This window comes from Heptranchias perlo, chromosome 5 (genome assembly GCF_035084215.1).
Source record: "Heptranchias perlo isolate sHepPer1 chromosome 5, sHepPer1.hap1, whole genome shotgun sequence".
NCBI lineage: Eukaryota > Metazoa > Chordata > Chondrichthyes > Hexanchiformes > Hexanchidae > Heptranchias > Heptranchias perlo.
The window spans coordinates 132,431,459-132,453,660 of record NC_090329.1 but is presented as its reverse complement, the minus strand read 5'-3'; the positions used below and the strand labels follow the sequence as shown (position 1 = coordinate 132,453,660).

The following is a 22,202-nucleotide window of genomic DNA, read 5'->3' as shown; positions in this document are numbered from 1 at the left end:
CACGGTTGTTTTCTTTGGACCAAAGGAGGCTGAGGGGAGATTTAATTGAGGCATATAAAATTATGACGGGACTAGATAGAGTGGATAGGGAGGACCTATTTCCCTTAGCAGAGGGGTCAGTGACTAGGGGCATAGATTCAAAGTATTTGGTAGAAGGATTAGAAGGGAGCTGAGGAGAAATTTTTTCACCCAGAGGGTGGTGGGGATCTGGAACTCACTGCCTGAAAGGGTGGTAGAGGCAGAAACCCTCAACTCATTTAAAAAGTACTTGGATGTGCACCTGAAGTGCCGTAACCTATAGGTCTACAGACCAAATGCTGGAAAGTGGGATTCAACTGGATAGCTCTTTTTCGTCCGGTATGGACACGATGGGCCGAATGGCCTCCTTCTGTGCCGTAACTTTTAATGATTCTATGATTTTATGACATTGTGGGTTTGTCCCCTTCACCCCGACCTGTTCTGCTGAAGGGTCATATCTATATTTTCTCTTTATAGACGCTTACTGACCTGCTATATATTTCTAGCATTTTCCGCTTTTATCCCAGGCTAACTATAGACCTATAATCTTCCATCAACACCATGTAAAATAATAGAATCAATTACCAGGAGGAAACTTAAGGATTACCTGTGTAATGATAGTCTCGTTCATAGCAGCAAACATGGATTCAGAAAGTGAAGATTCTACCAGAGCAAACTACTTGGATCTCGACTTCCACCCAAAATGGGCATGAAGTCGACGGAGCGGGTGTGCCACTCGCCCGTTGGTGTTGGCATCAAGCCTGAACCATTCAGGAAAGTGCATGGAGAGCTGGCAGAGTGCTGGTCACTGTGTGTGATGCAGCAACAAGCTTACAGTAAAGCACTGCTCAGATGCATTGTAAGGTAACATGTTGAAAGGATGCTCAGACACCAGAAAATTTCTGCCTGACTCTGCTCTCAGGTTAAGTGGACAACCAACACTACATTCATCTTTTTCCCCTTCCATCCATATTGCTCTGGCACTGGCCTTCACTGGATGATGGGCCTATGCTCCGATAGCAGCCGCCCATCTTTGCAGGAGCTCCTGCAGCATTACTTCCAAATCCACTTGATGAAATACACCTCTTCAGCCTGCTTGTGTTCATGCAGATATTTCAACTCCTGCAGGACAGCCTTAAGAGTGAGCTGCAACCCTTTAAGAGCTGCTGCTCAGGGATATACCGTCCCCTGACATTTGCACTTTTAGCAAGTCATGCACGATGAACTGAGAGTGCTGTGCTGAAATTTTCAATGAACTTACGTTCATTTATAGCAGGCACAATGCCTGACAAACAGCGGTCCTGACACCACTACGCAAGGAAAGCATTATCAGCCCTTTATACTTCCAATAGAATTTTTATATAATGGGAGTGACTGGAAATAGTGCATTGAAATATGCATTTTCATCAGAATTATGCTGGGATATGATAAGCATTTCTCGAAGCCAGGCCATGTTGATGCAAAATTAAAATCTTTTTTAGTAACTTTACATTGCTTTTTGGGGTATAGGTTATGGTACCGAATCTGGATGATATTCAGCATGGTATTAACCGAACAATCCAGATGCTTTTGGAAGTGAGCCGTAAGGTGCAACAGTGGAGGCAGTCGAAAAATCGTCAAGAGAGCACTTATGATTCACAGAATTTAGGTAAGTGGTGCATGATCTGAGAAAAAGGAATGAGCTTGTTTGGCATGGTGACCTTTTTCTGTTCCTAAAAATGTTGTGTTCTTAATATAATTTTTGAAAGCAAGGAAGTGAAGACAGATAGAGGATTGTCATTACTTTGAGCCCCATTTTTAAAAATGGTGTTACTTGAATGTAATTTATATATGTGCTTTGCCTGTTAGAATAAAATGTCTAAATTTGGTTATTTCTATATTTTCCTGATTTATAAACAAGTATATTAATATGCAAATTCTAAACTAGCATTAATATACACTATATTAATTTTACATTAATGATGTGAACAACCATTACAATATTTCCACTGCCAATACAGATTCACAAATAATGTGCACAACTGTAGATTGCACTGACCTAACTTGGTTTATTTCAAAAAGGTTTTAAAAGCTGAACTCTTTAGTGACAGAGTAAGTTGGTGTACTGATGTTCTGTGCAGTGAAGTGAAGAATGTGAGTTTACCCTTGTGCTGTCAAAAGGGAGATATCGAAATGGCATTGGCAGGCCCTGCCTTTCTGCCAGTGAATAGGGTGTGATACAGAGTAGAGAGGAGTTACAATAGAAATGGAAAAATGTGAAATCCTTTTCATTGCCTGTTTCAGAATATTTATTTTAAATTCACAAGCTTTCGGAGGCTTCCTCCTTCGTCAGGTGAACGATGTTTCACCTGACGAAGGAGGAAGCCTCCGAAAGCTTGTGAATTTAAAATAAAATTGCTGGACTATAACTTGGTGTTGTAAAATTGTTTACAATTGTCAACCCCAGTCCATCACTGGCATCTCCACATCATGTTTCAGAATAGGTAGCCATTCCAACCAGAAAGTCACAGAAATGCCTATTCTAGGGGAGGTGGGACCTGTACAAGCCGGACGGGTTGCATCTCAACAGGGCTGGGACCAATATCCTTGCTGGGAGGTTTGCTAGTGCTGTTGGGGAGGGTTTAAACTAACTTGGCAGGGGGATGGAAGCCTGAGAGGAGATTCAGAAGGGAGAGCAACAAAGCTGGCAGTGGAAGGCATGAAAGTAATAAGTGAAATTGGAAGGAAGGGAAAACAAAGGCCAGCAGCAAATAAGGTCAAAACAGGAAAAAATGTTAAAAAGGCAAAATTAAAGGCACTTTATCCGAATGCACGCAGAATTCGCAACAAGGTAGATGAATTGATGGCACAAATAGAAGTAAATTGGTATGATCTAATTGCCATTAAGGAGATGTAGCTGCAGAGTGACCAAGGCTGGGAACTGAATATTCAAGGATATTCAACACTTAGGAACGACAGGCGAAAAGGAAAAGGAGGTGGGGTAGCGCTGTTTGTAAAGGATTAGATCAGTACAATAGTGAGAAAGGATCTTGGTTCAGAAGATCAAGATGTAGAATCAGCTTGGGTGGAGCTAAGAAACAGCAAGGGGCAGAAAACATTGGTGGGAGTTGTTTATAGGCCACCAACAGTAGTGGTAACATAGGGCACGGTATAAAGCAGGAAATCAGAAGTGCATGTAACAAAGGTCATACAGTAATCATGGGGGACTTTAATCTACATATAGATTGGACAAACCAAATTAGCACTAATACTGTGGAGGAGGAATTCCTGGAATGTATACGAGATGGTTTTCTAGATCAGTATGTTGAGGAACCAACTAGGGATCAGGCTATTTTAGATCTAGTATTGTGCAATGAGAAGGGGTTAATTAAAAATCTTGTTGTAAAGGAGCCCTGAGGGAAGAGTGACCATAATGTGATAGAATTCTTCATTAAGTTTGAAAACGATGTAGTTCAATCCGAAACTAGGGTCTTAAATCTAAACAAAGGAAACTACGAAGGTATGAGGTGCAAGTTGGCTATGGTTGATTGGAGAACTACATTAAAAGGTAGACATTTAAAGAATGAGTATATAATTTGCAACAAATATACATTCTTTTAAGGCACAAAAACCCAACAGAAAAAGTGGTCCAACCGTGGCTAACAAGAGAAATTGAAGATAGTATTAAATCAAAGGAAGAGGCATATAAAGTTGCCAGAAAAAGCAGTAAGCCTGAGGATTGAGGGCATTTTAGAATTCAGCAAAGGAGGACCAATAAATTGATAAAGAAAGGGAAAATAGAATATCAGAGTAAACTAGTGAGAAACATAAAAATGGACTGTAAAAGCTTCTATAGGTATTTAAAAAGGAAAATACTGGCGAAGGCAAATGTGGGTCCTTTACAGACAGAGCCGGGAGAATTTATAATGGGGAATAGGGAAATGGCAGAGAAATTAAACAGATACTTTAGGCTCGATATTAGCAGGGCGGCGGGTTCTCAACGGGGAGTCGACCGGGCGCGTGGGTAACGTGCCCGGTGAAATCGGGGTACTCCGCACGCAATTACAGGATAATTGGAGCCACTTACCTGTGCTTCCGGGTTTCCCGCTGGTAAGCTGCGTGACGGGCGGACTGCGCATGCTATTTAAAGGAGCAGTCCTCCACTGATTGATGCTGCAGAAAATACGAAAATACGAAAAATTACAGCATGGAGCAGCCCAGGGGGAAGGCTGCTTCCAGGTTTAGCGATGCCTCACTCCAGGTATCATTGGATGGGGTGAGGAGGAGGGGGAGGACAGAGATCATCCCCCCGGCGGGCGGGAGGAAGCGGCCTGCCTCTGCTACCAAGAAGGCTTGGCTCGAGGTGGCAGAGGAGGTCACCAGCACCACCAACATATGGTGCACCTGCATACAGTGCAGGAGGTGCTTCAATCACCTAAGTAGGTCAGCCAAAGTGAGTACACTTACTCATTCCCCTCCCCTTCGTCTGCCACATCACCGCCCCCATCCCACATCTCCTTCTGCACTGCCAACACTATTCTATCACATCACCCCTCACACCCACTCAAAGCTCATCCTCATCTTACCTGCACTTACTCACCTTGCCACTACTCATCCCACCACTACCACTCAACCCAATCCTCATACAATCTCATGGCCGTATCTCATACTCACCCTCTGATGCATCTCTTTCACGGTCAGCCTCACTCAACCTGCCACTACCTGTGCTGCAGCCACAGGGCATGCATCACAAATGTGCAATCGGAAGCGTAAGGCAAACGTGTCGTGAGCATGAAGGGTTTTTGAGGGTTTGTCATGGTGTTTACCTATATTTAATTTCTGATCAACTCACATAACATATTATATTGGCACCACTACTGCCACGTCTTTGCGAATCTTGCCTGGTTTGTGCAATAATGCCCTTTCCTGAGGATCACTATGAAGACCCACAACTCATGCCACCCATTGTGTCACAGCAGAGTAGGTGAAGGTGTATTTGCAGGGCTCTTTTGTGCAGACGACTGAGAGACGTCGGTGATGTCCCCGGTAGCACCCTGGAAGGATGCGGAGGAGAAGTTGTTGAGGGCAGTGGTGACTTTGACAGCTACAGGTAAGAAGATGGTGCTTGGGCCAGCCGGGAGCAGCTCGACATGAAGGAGGCTGCAGATGTCAACGACTATATGTCCACGGAAGCTGAGCCTCGGTCTGTAGACCCTGTGACGAGGGTAGTGCAAAGCATCTCTCTCTGCGGTTGCCCTCCCTCCTGCTGTGCAGGTGGATGTGTCACTGCACTGTGTTATGGAGCTCCACGTGTCAGAGGTGGACGGCGTGGTTGGCGAGGCTGGTGATGCTGTTCGCCCTATGAGGAGGTCATGACTGCAGCTACGGCGGCCCCCATCCGCAAGATGTAAATTTGAGGGGGTCTGCAAGGTAGGTAAATGTGTCTGGACACCGGGGTAAGTGTGCAAATTTATGCATTTGATTGTTAGGAGGAGGGTGGTGGAGGCCAAACTTTGTCCAAAGTGACAGAGTGGCCTCCTGCAATGAGTGAGGGTCTCCCCCCACCACGTGTCAAATAAACCTTTGCAGCGCTGCAGGCTGGTGGCTGCAACACGTCCATTTCAACTGGGAGTGTTTCCCCCAGTATGGGAAACAGTCTCAGTTAATTGCAAAATCCGATCCCTCCTAAAATATCAGGTCAATCAGGTCTGTAAACAACCGGAAGTACCTGTTCAAGTACTTTAAGTGGCACCCCACTGGCTTTAATTGCCGGCGGGAGTCCCACATGCGGGGACTGCGCACGCATGTGAGCGAGTCACTGGGGAACCCGGAAATGGGGCGGGTTGGAGCCGGGCTCCGGGCCCGCCCCGGGAATCCCGGATTTTCGCAGCCCCCCCGCCACGAACTCACCCAATCACGGATGCGAAAATAGAGCCCTTTGTGTCTGTCTTCACGGCAGAAGACACAAAAAACCTTCCAGAAATACTAGAGAACCAAGGGTCTGGCGAGAATGAGGAACTGAAAGAAATTAGCATTAGTAAAAAGAAATAGTACTAGAGAAATTAATGGGACTGAAAGTCGATAAATCCCGAAGACCTGATGATCAACATCCTAGGGTTTGAAAGAGGTGGTTATAGAGATAGTGGATGCATTGGTTGTCATCTTCCAAAGTTCTATAGATTCTGGAAGGTTCCTGCAGATTGGAGGGTATCCAATGTAACCCCACTATTTAAGAAAGGAGGGAGAGAGAAAACAGGGAACTACAGACCTGCTTGCCTGACATCAATAGTAGGGAAATTGCTAGAATCTATTATAAAAGATGCGATAACATGACACTCAGAAAATAATAATAGGATTTGGCAGAGTCAACATGGATTTATGAAAGAGGAATCATATTTCACAAACCTATTGGAGTTCTTTGAGGATGTAACAAGTAGAATAGATAAGGAAGAACCAGTGGATGTGGTGTATTTGGATTTTCAGAAGGCTTTCAATAAGGTCCCACACAGGAGATTGGTGAACAAAGTTAGAGCACGTGGAATTAGTTGCAATATACTGACATGGATTGAGAACTGGTTAACAGACAGAAAACAGAGTAGCAATAAAGTGTCTTTTTCAGGTTGGCAGACTGTGGCTAGTGGGGTACCGCAGGGATTGGTGCTTGGGCCCCAGCCATTCATAATCTATATCAATGATTCGGATGAGGGGACAAAATGTAATATTTCCAAGTTTGCTGATGACACAAAACTAGGTGGGAATGTGAGTTGTGAGGAGGATGCAAAGAGGCTTCAAGGGGATATAGACAGGCTAAGTGAATGGGCAAGAACATGGCAGATGGAATATAATGTGGAAAAATGTGAAGTTATCCACTTTGGTCAGAAAAACAGAAATGCAGAATATTTTTTAAATGGTGAGAGATTGTGAAATGTTGATGTTCAAAGGGACCTGGGCGTCCTTGTACATAAGTCACTGAAAGCTAACATGCAGGTGCAGCAAGCAATTAGGAAGGCAAATGGTATGTTGGCCTTTATTGCAAGAGGATTTGAGTATAGGAGTAAAGATGTCTTACTGCAATTATATAGGGCCTTGGTGAGACCACACCTGGACTATTGTGTACAATTTTGGTCTCCTTACCTAAGAAAGGATATACTTGCCAAAGAGGGAGTGCAACGAAGGTTCACCAGACTGATTCCTGGGATGGTGGGATGGTCGTATGAGGAGAGATTGAGTAGACTAGGCCTGTATTCCCTAGAGTTTAGAAGAATGAGAGGTGACCTCATTGAAACATACAAAACTCTTAGAGGGCTGGACAGGGTAGATGCAAGGAGGATGTTTCCCTTGGCTTGGGAGTCTAGAACCAGGGGTCACTGTCTCAGAATAAGGGGTAGGCCATTTAGGACAGAGATGAGGAGAAAATTCTTCACTCAGAGGGTGGTGAATCTTTGGAATCCTCTACCCCAGAGGTCTGTGGAGGCTCAGTTATTAAGTACATTCAAAACAGAGATCGATAGATTTCTAGATATTAAAGGCATCAGGGGATATGGAGATAGTGCAGGAAAATGGCGTTGAGGTAGAAGATCAGTCATGATCTTGTTGAATGGCGGAGCAGGCTCGAGGGGCCGGATGGCCCACTCCTGCTTCTGTTTCTTATTTTCTTATTCATCAGTAAAGATGTTGTGGCCAAGTGATTCTATCTGGGACACAGATGTGGTTCAAGTTTTGAACAAGGACAACCAAACCAAATGGCTATTTCATAGAATCATACAGCACAGAAGGAGGCCATTCAGCCCATCTTGTATGTGCCGGTACTTTGAAAGAGCTATCCAATTAATCCCACTCTCCTTTTTCCCCATAGCCCTGCAAACCTTTCCTTTTCAAGTATCTACCCAGTTCTCTTCTGTAAGTTACCATTGAATCTACTTCCACTATCCACCCTTTCAGGCAGTGTATTCCAGATCATAACAACTCGCTGCGTTAAAAAAAACTCCTCATCTCCCCTCCGGTTCTTTTGCCAATTATCTTAAATCTGTGTCCTCTGCTCACAGATCCTCATGCCAGTGGAAACAGTTTCTTCTTATTTACTCTATCAAAATCCCTCATAATTTTGAACACCTCTATTAAATCTCCCGTTAACATCCTCTAACAACAATCCCAGCTTTTCTAGTTTCTCCATGTAGAAGTCCCTCATCCTTGGTTCCATTCTAGTAAATCTCCTGTGCACCCTCTCCAAGGCTCAACATTCTTCCTAAAGTGTGGTGCCCAGAATTGGACACAATATTCTATCTGAGGCTGAACCAGTGATTTGTAAAGGTTTAGCATAACTTTTTTGCTTTGATACGCCATACGTCCATTTATCAAAGCAAGGATCCTGTATGCTTTTTTAACAACTTGTTCAACTTGTCCTGCCATCTTCAAAGATTTGTGTATATGAACCCTCAGGTCTCTGCTCCTGCCCCCTTTTAAAATTGTACCATTCACTTTATATTGGCCCTCCTCATTCTTCCTCCCAAAATGCATCACTTCACAATTCTCTGCATTAAATTTCATCTGGCATGTCTGCCCATTTCACCAGTCTGTCTATGTCCTCCTGGAGTCTGCTACTATCATCCTCATTGTTTACTACATTTCCAAGTTTTGCATCATCTGTGAACTTTGAAATTGTGTACCCTATACCCAAGTCCAGGTCATTAATATATATCAAAAAGATCAGTGGTCCTAATAACGACCCCTGGAAGACACAACTCACCACTACTCCTTGCCAACAATTCTATCATGTGGCACTTTATCAAACGCCTTTTGAAAGATCATATACACATCAATTGCACTAGTTTCATCAACCCTCACTGTTATTTCGTCGAAAAATTCAATCAAATTTATCAGACATGATTTACCTTTAACAAATCCTTGTTGGCTGTCATTTATTATCCTTTTTTTTTAAGTGACAATACATTTTGTTCAGGATTATGATCTCTAGAAGTTCCCCCACCACTGACATTGGGCTCACTGGCCTGTAGTTACTGGGTTTATCCCTCTCCCATTTTTTGAACGGGGCCAAGTGATTCTATCTGGGATACAGATGTGATTCAAGTTTTAAGTACTTTTAAATACCTCCTCTTTATCTATTTTTATCTTATTCAACTTCTCTACTCCCTCCTCCTTTACTGTTAATTGGCAGCATCCTCTTCTTTCGTAAAAACAGATTCAAAGTACTCATTTAGCATCTCAGCAAAGCCATTGCCTCCACAAGAAGATTTCCTTTTTGGTCCCTAATCGGCCCCACCCTTACTTTGACTATCCTTTTACTCTTTATATGTTTATTAAAAAAAACTATAGCTTTCCCTTTTACGTTACCCACTACTCCCCTGCATTTTTTGTATTCTGCTTGATTCTCCACTGTATTGTGAAGCTGACATTTATCATAAACCTCTTTTTGGGTTTCATTTTTATCTCAATTTCTTTAGTCATTCAGGGAGCTCTAGCTTTAGATGCCCTTTCTATCCCCCTCATAGGAATATATATAATATCTGCCCAAACTAGCTCCTCCTTGAAGGCTTGCTGTTTTACCTGCCAATCTTTGATTCCAATCCACCTGGGCCAGATCACTTTTCAACTCACTGAAATTAGCCCTCTTCCAGTTAACTATTTTTACCTTTGATTGTTCCTTGTCCCTTTCTATAACTACTCTAAACCTAATGATAATACGAGGAGCTGTGTTATTCCATAATTACACATATCTAATGGCAATGATAATGATCACTATTTCCCAAATACTCTCCCACTGAAGCATGCTCCACTTGCCTCACTTCATTCCCCAAATCCAGCATTCTTTCCTTCCTCATTTTGTTGGAAAAATGCTGATCAAGAAAGTTCTCCTGTACACATTTCAGCAATTCCTCTTTGCTCTGTACATTGTTTTTTCCCCAGTATTCCCTGTATGAGGAGAATTGAAGACCCGTATTATCAGTAGTCTATTGCTTTTACGTCTTTCTGAAAGTTGCTAGCAGATTTGCTCCTCCATCTCCATCTTTATCAATCGTAAGTGATGCCACTCCCTCAAGGTAAAGCTGGTTTGCGACCATAGGCAGCACATCATGCAGGTCTGTGCCCACTATCCTGGCAGCAGTTATGACTCGTTCATCCTGCTCCAGTCCTCTGTGCTGCCTTTATCCCAACCAGGCTAGCTATTGGGTGGCAATGGCTATCCCCACTGTGCATGGCTCATGACTCTTGTCAGGAACCCGCACACAGCCACAGAGTTGGCCTACAACAAGAGCCATGCCGCCACCAGAAATATAATCGAGCAAACAATTGGCATGCTCAAGCAACACTTGCGTGGACCATTTTGGAGGAGCTTTGCAGTACACCCCTGAGCGGGTATCCAGATTTGTGGTCGTCTGCTGCAGGCTCCACAACTTCGCCATCATGAAGGATGAGCCTTTACCATACCTGGGCATCAACAAATGCTGGAGGAGGAGCACGAGCAGGAGGAGAATGGAGCGGAGGAGCAGGAGCAGGAAGAAGAGGAGATTAGGCAGCGACCACCAGTACCCGTAGCTGCCAGAGCTGTCAGAGACCAGCTCATTGAGGATCAGAAATAATTAAGAATCACCCCTGTGCCAGCCTTTAGTGCCTGCCTTGTGTGCTACTTTGCCTATCCAAGTGCTCCTAGGAGCTGTTTCTCCCGTGGGAGATGGAAGGCTGTTGAGCTTTAATTGAGGACACTGTAGATGGCTGTGGCAGGCGACCTTGTGTATCTCTGGGCCTAGAGCACCCGGCTGCGGACTGCAGTATCTCGGCCTGGGTCGGAGCAGCCTGGCCTGGCTGGCTGTGTGGCACAAACTAGAGCACTGGCAAAGTGGGTGGCGGGGGAGAAGGCATGCTGTCACCCTGAGACAGGACAGCAGATCTCCTGGGACGGTGCCTCAGCACCATTTGCTCTGTGTGAGAACATAGTGCAGGACTGCTGTGACACTTTGGAAGCCCCAGTCAACATTGCCCCCCAGAGCCAAGATGGCCGTTTTCTGAACGACCATTCAGCAGTGTGAGCTGCCACAGAAGCTGCCAGAGCGGTCAGCAGAAGCTCCAGCATGGTGGGATGCAACTGCCATGTTCATGGAGCTCATTGCACGGTCATGTTGAACAGAATAGTGTCCGTGCTCTGTACGAAGTTGGAGTTCGACTCCATGCTCTGCAACATTTTGCACATGCTCTCTGGCAGGCTGCCTAGTGCACCTAACATTTCCTGGTATGTGCCCATCAGCCTTTTTCGGTAGCCTGGGCCCTCGATGTCCTCATCTGAGTCCTCTGCAGCAGAACTAGTAAGCGATCTCACCCTCTGGCGAGCTGCCACCTGTGGCGTCCTATCCCCATGCCCTAGTATCTGCATATGTGCTCGGCGATTCACCATATGTGGACACCTCCTTTAACCTAGCCTCTAAAGTACATGTGGTGCCAGTATCTGAGCTGGTGCTTGCGAGGGTGAGAGTGGTGAACTGATGGTGCATCTTTAGGGAGGCTTTTTTTTCATTCGTTCATGGGATGTGGGCGTCGCTGGCGAGGCCGACATTTATTGCCCATCCCTAACTGCCCTTGAGAAGGTGGTGATGAGCCTCCTTCTTGAACCGCTGCAGTCCGTGTGGTGACGGTTCTCCCACAGTGCTGTTAGGAAGGGAGTTCCAGGATTTTGACCCAGCGACGATGAAGGAACGGCGATATATTTCCAAGTCGGGATGGTGTGTGACTTGGAGGGGAACGTGCAGGTGGTGTTGTTCCCATGTGCCTGCTGCTCTTGTCCTTCTAGATGGTAGAGGTCGCGGGTTTGGGAGTTGCTGTCGAAGAAGCCTTGGCGAGTTGATGCAGTGCATCCTGTGGATAGTACACACTGCAGCCACGGTGCGCCAGTGGTGAAGGGAGTGAATGTTTAGGGTGGTGGATGGGGTGCCAATCAAGCGGGCTGCTTTATCTTGGATGGTGTCGAGCTTCTTGAGTGTTGTTGGGAGCTGCACTCATTCAGGCAAGTGGAGAGTATTCCATCACACTCCTGACTTGTGCCTTGTAGATGGTAGAAAGACTTTGGGTAGTCAGGAGGTGAGTCACTCGCTGCAGAATACTCAGCCTCTGACCTGCTCTCGTAGCCACAGTATTTATGTGGCTGGTCCAGTTAAGTTTCTGGTCAATGGTGACCCCCAGGATGTTGATGGTGGGGGATTCGGCGATGGTAATGCCATTGAATGTCAAGGGGAGGTGGTTGGACTCTCTCTTGTTGGAGATGGTAATTGCCTGACACTTATCTGGCGCAAATGTTACTTGCCACATATGAGCCCAAGCCTGGATGTTGTCCAGGTCTTGCTGCATGTGGGCTCGGACTGCTTCATTATCTGAGGGGTTGCGAATGGAACTGAACACTGTGCAATCATCAGCAAACATCCCCATTTCTGACCTTATGGTGGAGGGAAGGTCATTGATGAAGCAGCTGAAGATGGTTGGGCCTTGGACACTGCCCTGAGGAACTCCTGCAGCAATGTCCTAGGGCTGAGATGATTGGCCTCCAACAACCACTACCATCTTCCTTTGTGCTAGGTATGACTCCAGCCACTGGAGAGTTTTCCCCCTGATTCCCATTGACTTCAATTTTACGAGGGCTCCTTGGTGCCACACTCGGTCAAATGCTGCCTTGATGTCAAGGGCAGTCACTCTCACCTCACCTCTGGAATTCAGCTCTTTTGTCCATGTTTGGACCAAGGCTGTCATGAGGTCTGGAGCCGAGTGGTCCTGACGGAACCCAAACTGAGCATCGGTGAGCAGGTTATTGGTGAGTAAATGCCGCTTGATAGCACTGTCGATGACACCTTCCATCACTTTGCTGATGATTGAGAGTAGACTGATGGGGCGGTAATTGGCCGGATTGGATTTGTCCTGCTTTTTGTGGACAGGACATACCTGGGCAATTTTCCACATTGTTGGGTAGATGCCAGTGTTGTAGCTGTACTGGAACAGCTTGGCTAGAGGCGCAGCTAGTTCTGGAGCACAATACTTCAGCACTACAGCTGGGATGCTGTCCTCCTCTTTCGCCAACAGCACAGGTGCTTCCACATTTTCCCCTCCTGAAATGAAAGAGAGGGGCAAAGATCAGCTTGTGGTGTGAAGGGAGAGCAGAGGGAGAGAAGTGGGTGGTGAAAGAATCTGCAGCTTGTCATGCAGAGTGTGTGGGGTGAGAAACAAGTCAAAATGGACAAAGAATTATGCATGAAGAAATCCTGCGCAATGTTTCCTCTAAGGCCTCGACACTCTCCCTGCCCATGATGGCCAGTGTGTTTTCTTTGAGGGGGAAAGGGTTTACTGGCGAGCTCGCCCTTTTTCAGTGCCAGCCTGCTGTCTGGAGTTGTGTCAGCCATGGCTCAGAGTCAGCACTCACCTCTGAGTTAGAAGGTTGTGGGTTCAAGCTCCACTCCAGAGACCTAAGCAAAAAAATCTAAGCTGATACTCCAGTGCAGTACTGAGGGAATGCTACTCTGCCAGAGGTGCCATCTTTCAGATGAGATGTTAAACCGAGGCCTCGTTTGCCCTCTCAGGTGGATGTAAACGATCCCAAGGCACTCTTTCGAAAAAGAGCAGGGCAGTTCTCCTGTTGACCTGGTCAACATTTATCCCTCCACTAATATCACTAAAATAGATTATGTGGTCATTTATCTCATTGTTATTTGTGGGACCTTGCTGTGCTCAAATTGACTGCCGCATTTCCCTACATTACAACAGTGACTATTCTTCAAAAGTATTTCATTGGCTGTAAAGCACTTTGGGACATCCTGAAGTCATGAAAGGCGCTACATAAATGCAATTTCTTTCTTTCTTTCTTACTCTCTTTGTGTGTGACTTTCTCCTACAAGAAAGAAGGGACTAAGTTAGTAAGCATCTTGTGAGGTGTTTAGAAAATGTGCCTGTTACGGTGAAATAGCCGGTAGTCAGTGTGTGAGATGTGAGTTGTGGGTAAATAAGGGTTGTCATAGTGGTAAGTGTAAGGAGGAGGAAGTGTAGTGAAGTGTGGTCCAGTGATTGTAGGACAGTGAAGGGAAGCGGGTAAGGAGAGTCTTGTGAGTGCTGTGAGTGTTCTCATAATAATGTAAGAAATAGGAGCCCCTCGAGCCTGCTCAGTCATTCAATAAGATCATGGCTGATCTTCAACCTCAACTCCACTTTCCCGCCCAATCCCCATTTCCCTTGATATCTTTCGAGTGCAAAAATCTGTCGCTCTCAGTCTTGAATGTACTCAACGACTCAGCATCCACAGTCCTCTGGGATAGAGAATTCCAAACATTCACGATCCTCTGAGTGAAGAAATTCTGCCTCATCTCAGTCCTAAATGTCCGACCCCTTATACTGAGATAATAGTGAGGCTGTAGGTGGTAGAGGTGTGAGCAGAGAGTGCAGAGAGTAAGAGAGCAGTATTCTTACCTTGACAACTCTAGTGAGGTCTGTGGAGAAATTTGAGTCTTTCCCAGAGATTCGTGGACCTGGATGATAGTTGGACAAAGAAAGGCACCCTGATGCGATGGTTTTGTTCATCAAAATGGTTATTTAATGAGTCAAAAAGAGCACATAAGCATGAAGCAACTCAGTCAATATGTGGACTACTCTACCTGATTCCTACAAGCAAGCATAAAGAAAAGTAAGCAAGTAATACATGCAACCTTTATAAAGCGTCAAGACAGCTGTCTAGGTCTCAAAGTAAGGTGTCAATTGCTGCGTCGATTGCTGCGGTGATGGTTGCGTCAAATGATGTGTCGAGTTTCATTGGTGTGGTCCAGTGATTGTAGGACAGTGAAGGGAAGCGGGTAAGGAGAGTCTTGTGAGTGCTGTGAGTGTTCTCATAATAATGTAAGAAATAGGAGCAGGAGTAGACTATACGGCCCCTCGAGCCTGCTCCACCATTCAATCAGATCATGACTGACCTTCAACCTCAACTCCACTTTGCTGCCCAATCCCCATATCCCTTGGTTCCCCTAGAGTCCAAAAATCTATCAATCTCAGCCTTGAATATTCTCAACGACTGAGCATCCACAGCCCTCTAGGGTAGAGAATTCCAAAGATTCACAACCATTTGAGTGAAGAAATTCCTCCTCATCTCAGTCCTAAATGGCTGACCCCTTATCCTGAGACTATGCCCCCTAGTTCTAGTCTCTCCAGCCAGGGGAACAATCTCTCAGCATCTACCTTGTCAAGCCCCACCAGAATATTATATGTTTCAATGAGATTACCTCTCATTCTTCTAAACTCTAGAGAGTAGAGGACATTCATCTCACCCCAGGAATTAATCTAGCGAACCTTCGTTGCACTCCCTCTAAGGCAAGTATATCTTTCTTAGATAAAGAGACCAAAACTGTACGCAGTACTCCAGGTGAGGTGTCACCAAAGCCCTGTACAATTGTAGTAAGACGTCCTTACTCTTGTACTCCAACCCCTTGCAATAAAGGCCAACATGCCGTTTGCTTTCCGAATTGCTTGCTGTACCTGCATGTTAACTTTTGTGTTTCTTGTATGAGGACATGCAAGTCTCCCTGAACACCAACATTTACGAGTTTCTCACCATTTAAAAAATATTCTGTTTTTCTATTCTTGCTACCAAAGTCAATAACCTCACATTTCCCCACATTATACTCCCTCTGCCACCTTCTTACTTACTCACTTAACCTGTCTATATCCCTTTGCAGACTCTTTGTGTCCTCCTCACAGCTTACCTTCCCACCTAGCTTTGTATCATCCGCAAACTTGGATACATTACACTCGGTCCCTTCATCTAAATCATTAATATAGATTGTAAGTAGCTGAGGCCCAAGCACCGATCCTTGCGGCAGCCCACTAGTTACAGCCTGCCAACCTGAGAATGACCCGTTTATCCCTACTCTCTGTCTTCTGTCCTTAATCAATCTTCTATCCATGTTAATATGTTACCCCCAACCCCCAACCCCATGAGCCCTTATCTTGCGTAACAACCTATAATGTGGCACCTTATCGAAGCTTTTGTCTTTCGTGCTTCTCAGTTGTTATTGAAAATCACAGCTTGTTGAAGTTTTGTACTGTGCTGCTTTTGCAGTGTTAAACTGATGTCCAAATGCCCATTGTTAGCTGATTGCATTTTGTTGTCTTTGCAGTTTTGACTTTATACTGTCCAAATGTAATGTCAAGGGATGAGTTAACCCTTGGGGAAAGATACTGTCCAAGTGAATGTCCAAGTCCTTAAAGGGGCTACTTAACCCTTTGTGTCTTCATTTCATAATTTTAAAATAGGGTTTGAACCCCTCCGACAGTCCCTCCTCAAGTGGATCTGACTAATCTTTTGACCGATCCACTTCATATACCTTGAGCATTGTCCATGGTTGTTAAGTTTTCTTTATCACTGGTTCATGTTCCTAGTCATAGAGTCATAGAGTTATACAGCACGGATAGAGGCCCTTCGGCCCATCGTGTCCGCGCCGGCCATCAAGCCCAGTCTAATCTAATCCCATATTCCAGCATTTGGTCCGTAGCCTTGTATGCTATGGCATTTCAAGTGCTCATCCAAATGCTTCTTGAATGTTGTGAGGGTTCCTGCCTCCACAACCCTCTCAGGCAGTGAGTTCCAGACTCCAACCACCCTCTGGGTGAAAAAGTTCTTTCTCAAATCCCCTCTAAACCTCCCGCCTTTTACCTTGAATCTATGCCCCCTTGTTATAGAACCCTCAACGAAGGGAAAAAGCTCCTGAGTATCCATCCTATCTATGGCCCTCATAATTTTGTACACCTCAATCATGTCCCCCCTCAGCCTCCTCTGCTCCAAGGAAAACAAACCCAATCTTCCCAGTCTCTCTTCATAGCTGAAGCGCTCCAGCCCTGGTAACATCCTGGTGAATCTCCTCTGCACCCTCTCCAAAGCGATCACATCCTTCCTGTAGTGCGGCGACCAGAACTGCACACAGTACTCCAGCTGTGGCCTAACCAGTGTTTTATACAGCTCCATCATAACCTCCTTGCTCTTATATTCTATGCCTCGGCTAATAAAGGCAAGTATCCCATATGCCTTCTTTACCACCTTATCTACCTGTTCCGCCGCCTTCAGGGATCTGTGAACTTGCACACGAAGATCCCTCTGACCCTCTGTCTTGCCTAGGGTCCTCCCATTCATTGTGTATTCCCTTGCCTTGTTAGTCCCTCCAAAGTGCATCACCTCGCACTTTTCCGGGTTAAATTCCATTTGCCACTGTTCCGCCCATCTGACCAACCCATCTATATCGTCCTGCAGACTGAGGCTATCCTCCTCGCTATTTACCACCCTACCAATTTTTGTATCATCAGCGAACTTACTGATCATACCTTTTACATTCATATCCAAGTCGTTAATGTAGACCACAAACAGCAAGGGCCCCAGCACAGATCCCTGTGGTACCCCACTGGCCACAGGCTTCCAGTCACAAAAACAACCTTCGACCATCACCCTCTGCCTTCTGCCACTAAGCCAGTTTTGTATCCAAAGTGCCAAGGCACCCTGGACTCCATGGGCTCGTACCTTCTTGACCAGTCTCCTGTGCGGGACTTTATCGAAGGCCTTACTGAAATCCATGTATACCACATCCACTGCGTTACCCTCATCCACACGCCTAGTCACCCCCTCAAAAAATTCAATCAAATTAGTCAGACATGATCTTCCCTTGACAAAGCCATGTTGACTATCCCTGATTAATCCTTGCTTCTCCAAGTGGAGACTAATTTTGTCCTTCAGAATTTTTTCCAATAATTTTCCTACCACTGATGTTAGGCTCACTGGCCTGTAGTTCCCCGGTTTTTCCCTACTCCCCTTCTTGAATAATGGTACTACATTAGCGGTTCTCCAGTCCTCTGGCACATCCTCTGTGGCCAGAGAGGTTCTGAATATATGTGTTAGAGCCCCCGCAATCTCCTCCTTTGCCTCACACAGTAGCCTGGGATACATTTCATCCGGGCCTGGGGATTTATCCATTTTTAGGCCTGCTAAAACCGCCAATACCTCCTCCCGCTCGATGTTAATATGTTCGAGTATATCACAGTCCCCCTGTCGTATTTCTCTGTCTACGTCGTCCTGCTCCATAGTGAAAACAGATGCAAAAAATTCATTTAGAACCCCTCCTACATCTTCCGGCTCCACACACAGATTGCCATTTTTGTCCCTAATGGGCCCTATTTTTTCCCTAGTTATCCTCTTACCCTTAATATACTTATAAAACATCTTAGGATTTTCCTTTATTTTGCTCGCCAGAGTTTTTTCATGGCCCCTCCTTGATCTCCTAATTTCCTTTTTAAGTATCCCCCTGCACTTTTTGTACTCCTCTAGGGCTTCCTCCGTCCTTAGCCTTTTGTATCTGCCAAAAGCCCTCCTTTTTTTCCTAATCCATTCTCGTATATCCCCTGACATCCAAGGTTCCCTGGAGTTCTTGGAACCACCCTTGACCTTTACGGGAACATGTTGCCATTGTATGGTCTCAATCTCCCTTCTGAAAGACTCCCATTGCTCCGATGCGGATTTTCCTACAAGCAGCTGATCCCAGTCCATTTTGGCCAGATCCTGCCTTATCATATTAAAATCGGCCTTCCCCCAATTTAGAACCTTTATTTCCGGCCCCTCCCTGTCCTTTTCCATGACCACCTTAAATCTCACTGAATTATGGTCACTGTCACCAAAGTGCTCACCTACTAGCACTTCTTCCACTTGGCCGGACTCATTCCCTAGAATTAGGTCCAGTACCGCCCCCTCTCTTGTAGGACTTTCTACATGCTGGCTCAAAAAGCTCTCCTGGATGCACGTTAAGAATTTTGTACCCTCTGAGCCTTTTACACTCTGAGTATCCCAGTTAATATTGGGGAAGTTGAAATCCCCCACTATTATTACCCTATTATTTGCACAATTTTCTGAGATTTGCCTACATATCTGTTCCTCTATCTCCCCCTGACTGTTTGGGAGTCTATAGTACACTCCCATCAAAGTGCTTGCCCCCTTTTTGTTTTTAAGCTCCACCCATATGGCCTCATTTGAGGAACCTGCTAATATATCATCCCTCCTTATGGCAGTAATTGATTCTTTAATTAATATTGCGACCCCCCCTCCTCTTATACCTCCCCCTCTGTCTCGCCTGAAGATTCTGTACCCCGGAATATTGAGCTGCCAGTCTTGCCCCTCCCTCAACCATGTCTCTGTGACAGCAACAATATCATACTCCCATGTGTTTATCAACACCTTCAGTTCATCCACCTTATTTGCAAGACTCCTTGCATTAAAATAGATGCCATCCAGCCTTGCTCTTACATATTTGCCCTGTCTTCCAAGCTGACTTGTTTTTTTCTCAATATTTGGCTGCACATCACCCCCTATTGTAGCTCCACTCTGTATCCCATCCCCCTGCCAAGTTAGTTTAAACCCCCCCCAACAGTGCTAGCAAACCTCCCCGCAAGGATATTTGTCCCGCCCTGGTTCAGATGCAACCCGTCCGACTTGTACAAGTCCCACCTTCCCCAGAGGCAGGCCCAGTGATCCAGGAAACTGAAACCCTCCCTCCTGCACCAACTCTTTAGCCACGCATTCATCTGTTCTATCCTCCTATTTCTATACTCACTAGCCCGTGGCACTGGGAGTAATCCAGAGATTACAACCTTTGAGGTCCTGCTCTTTAATCTGCTACCTAGCTCCCTAAATTCTTGATGCAGGACCTCATCTCCCTTCCTACCTATGTCGTTGGTCCCAATGTGGACCACGACCTCTGCCTGCTCACCCTCCCCCTTGAGACTGCCCTGAAGCCGCTCAGTGACATCCATGACCCTGGCACCAGGGAGGCAACAAACCATCCTGGAGTCACGTTTACGGCCACAGAAACGCCTGTCAGTTCCCCTTACGATAGAATCCCCTACCACTATAGCTCTTCCACTCTTTTTCCTCCCAGCCTGTGCAGCAGAGCTACCCCTGGTGCCAGGAAGTTGGCTGCTGCTGCCTTCCCCTGATAAGTCATCCCCCTCAACAATATCCAAAGCGGTATATTTGTTTGAGAGGGGGACGGCCACAGAGGACCCCTGCACTGCTTGCCTGCTCCTCTTACTCTGCCTGGAGGTCACCCACTTACTTCCTGCCTGTACAACCTTTACCTGCGGTGTGACCATCTCACTAAACGTGCTGTCCACGACGTTTTCAGCATCGCGAATGCTCCATAATGAATCCATCCGCAGCTCCAGTGCCGCAATGCAGTTTGTCAGTAGCTGCAGCTGGATACATTTCCCTGATTTCCCACATAGAGCAGGAAGAGCATAACACGAGGCTGGGCTGTCCTGACATGACTTACCCTTTAACTAATTAATTCAAATTAAATGAATCCCACCAATTTCACTTCAATTAAAAGGTATACTCACGGGCCCTTGCTGAACAGCAGTCCCCCACTACACAACAGAGACCCTAGAATCCACAAACTCTAACCTTAGACAAATTCAGCAGGAAAATACTCACCAACCAATCACTTACCTCTTCCTTGGTGACGTCCCACTTTGGATTACTTTTTGCTTCTTATTTATCTTCGGTCCAGGAGTTAAGTCCCTGAAAACAAAATATAAAAACGAACCTACCCTTTAAATTCCCTCTACCCCCCAAAAGGTTAGAGGAGGGTGGGAGTCACTACTAGTGTAGTGTCTCGGGTTTAGCAACCGCTCCACCTATATACGGGTACCAATGAATTGGCCCCGCCCCCTGCCTTTGAAAAAGCCCATGAAGCTCCCTCCACGCTGGGGAAAAGGACTCACGTAGGTCTCTCCTAGGTCCGCTCCCGCCTGTAGCTCCGCTCCGAGTGCGGGTAGGCCCTCGAGCCTGGGCCTTTAGTCGTCTCCGAGTCCTGCGCTCTCTCCTAGGTCCGCTCCCGCCTGTAGCTCCGCTCCGAGTGCGGGTAGGCCCTCGAGCCTGGGCCTTTAGTAGTCTCCGAGTCCCGCGCTCTCTCCTAGGTCCGCTCCCGCCTGTAGCTCCGCTCCGAGTGTGCAGGATGGGTTTGCTGTGACAAATGCTTAACGAATATTTCCTTGCCGTGCTTGCAGATTAAACTCCACATTACACATAAGCAGATTATCATAATTGATAATTATGCTTGCATGTTAAAGGCATACTAATCATTCTATCCCAAGGTGTTATATACTGTTCTCCCACAACTCATGGGCACCTAGCATGTTTATCGCTTTTTCTACATTCTCACCCTGCATTTTTATAAGGTGCTTCTGTGAAGTCTTAGTATGTTCTATGATGAATTTAAAACTCAAGGATAATGGGAGTATTGGATGTCCAAACTGGATCAGTTTCAGGGCACCACGCTGCATTGATATATTAACTTGAATCGTGGTGATATCGTGGGTCGCCATGGGTATCAGGATGATATGCCCTATCTTGTCACTTCCGACGGTATGAAATAAAAGGCTGGGGATTCTATCGGGCACATTTTGTCGCCATGCTCACACCTGACTTTTGTGATAGTCACACAATATTCCCCTAGTCCTAGATAGACACTTTTTAATTGGTGGGCATCTCATATTTGCAGTTGCATTGTACACATAGGAGACTGGCCATCTAGGTAAACCCACAGGCAGGTATGCCTGGAGTTGTACTATCACACCTACATATCCAGGATCCTCTTAATCTGGTGCAACAATCCAGACTAGGGGCCTTCCATGTGGCTCCCTTTCTCATTAGCTGTTTGGGGAATCGTATAAATGCTTTATGCACATCCTCCTCAATAGTTCCAATGGATTTTACCTTAAACGCTTCCCATTTATACTTTTCTATTGACCGTGGTAAACACATAGCCACCGGTACCAACCCACTCTCTGTTTTATTGTCTGCATCTATGTTACACGGTCACCAGACATATTAGGTCAAACCATATCTCCGAGATTTGCAACAGTCGGTGCTATTCACATTTTTATGAAATTTAAACTAATCCTTAAGGGTTTTATCACTTACAAAGTTGGGTACCCTATTATTTTCAATGTCTTCCAAGCCCTGTTGTACTGGATTCACTAAAAGCCCTCCGTATATAGCACAGGTGACATGTTCTGATCTCATACTTCGTTATTATAATTATTTCATTAATCTTCCTTCTTATCTTAATCATCCCATCTACCATTTCCTTTATGGACTGCAGTCCTTCTTGTTGTTCCAGAATTTCACCTCTCTGCCCTTT

At 45.7% G+C, this 22,202-nt stretch overlaps 1 protein-coding gene across 1 annotated transcript in view; it reads left to right on the top strand.

Annotated features, from left to right (window-relative positions):
- Positions 1-22,202, top strand: part of LOC137322209 (dynein axonemal heavy chain 8-like) — a 1,675,662-nt gene that overhangs the window by 585,018 nt on the left and 1,068,442 nt on the right. The window contains exon 31 of the mRNA XM_067985325.1: positions 1,528-1,666. Coding sequence (XP_067841426.1) covers positions 1,528-1,666 — 139 coding nt within the window. The remainder of the gene's footprint in view (positions 1-1,527; positions 1,667-22,202) is intronic.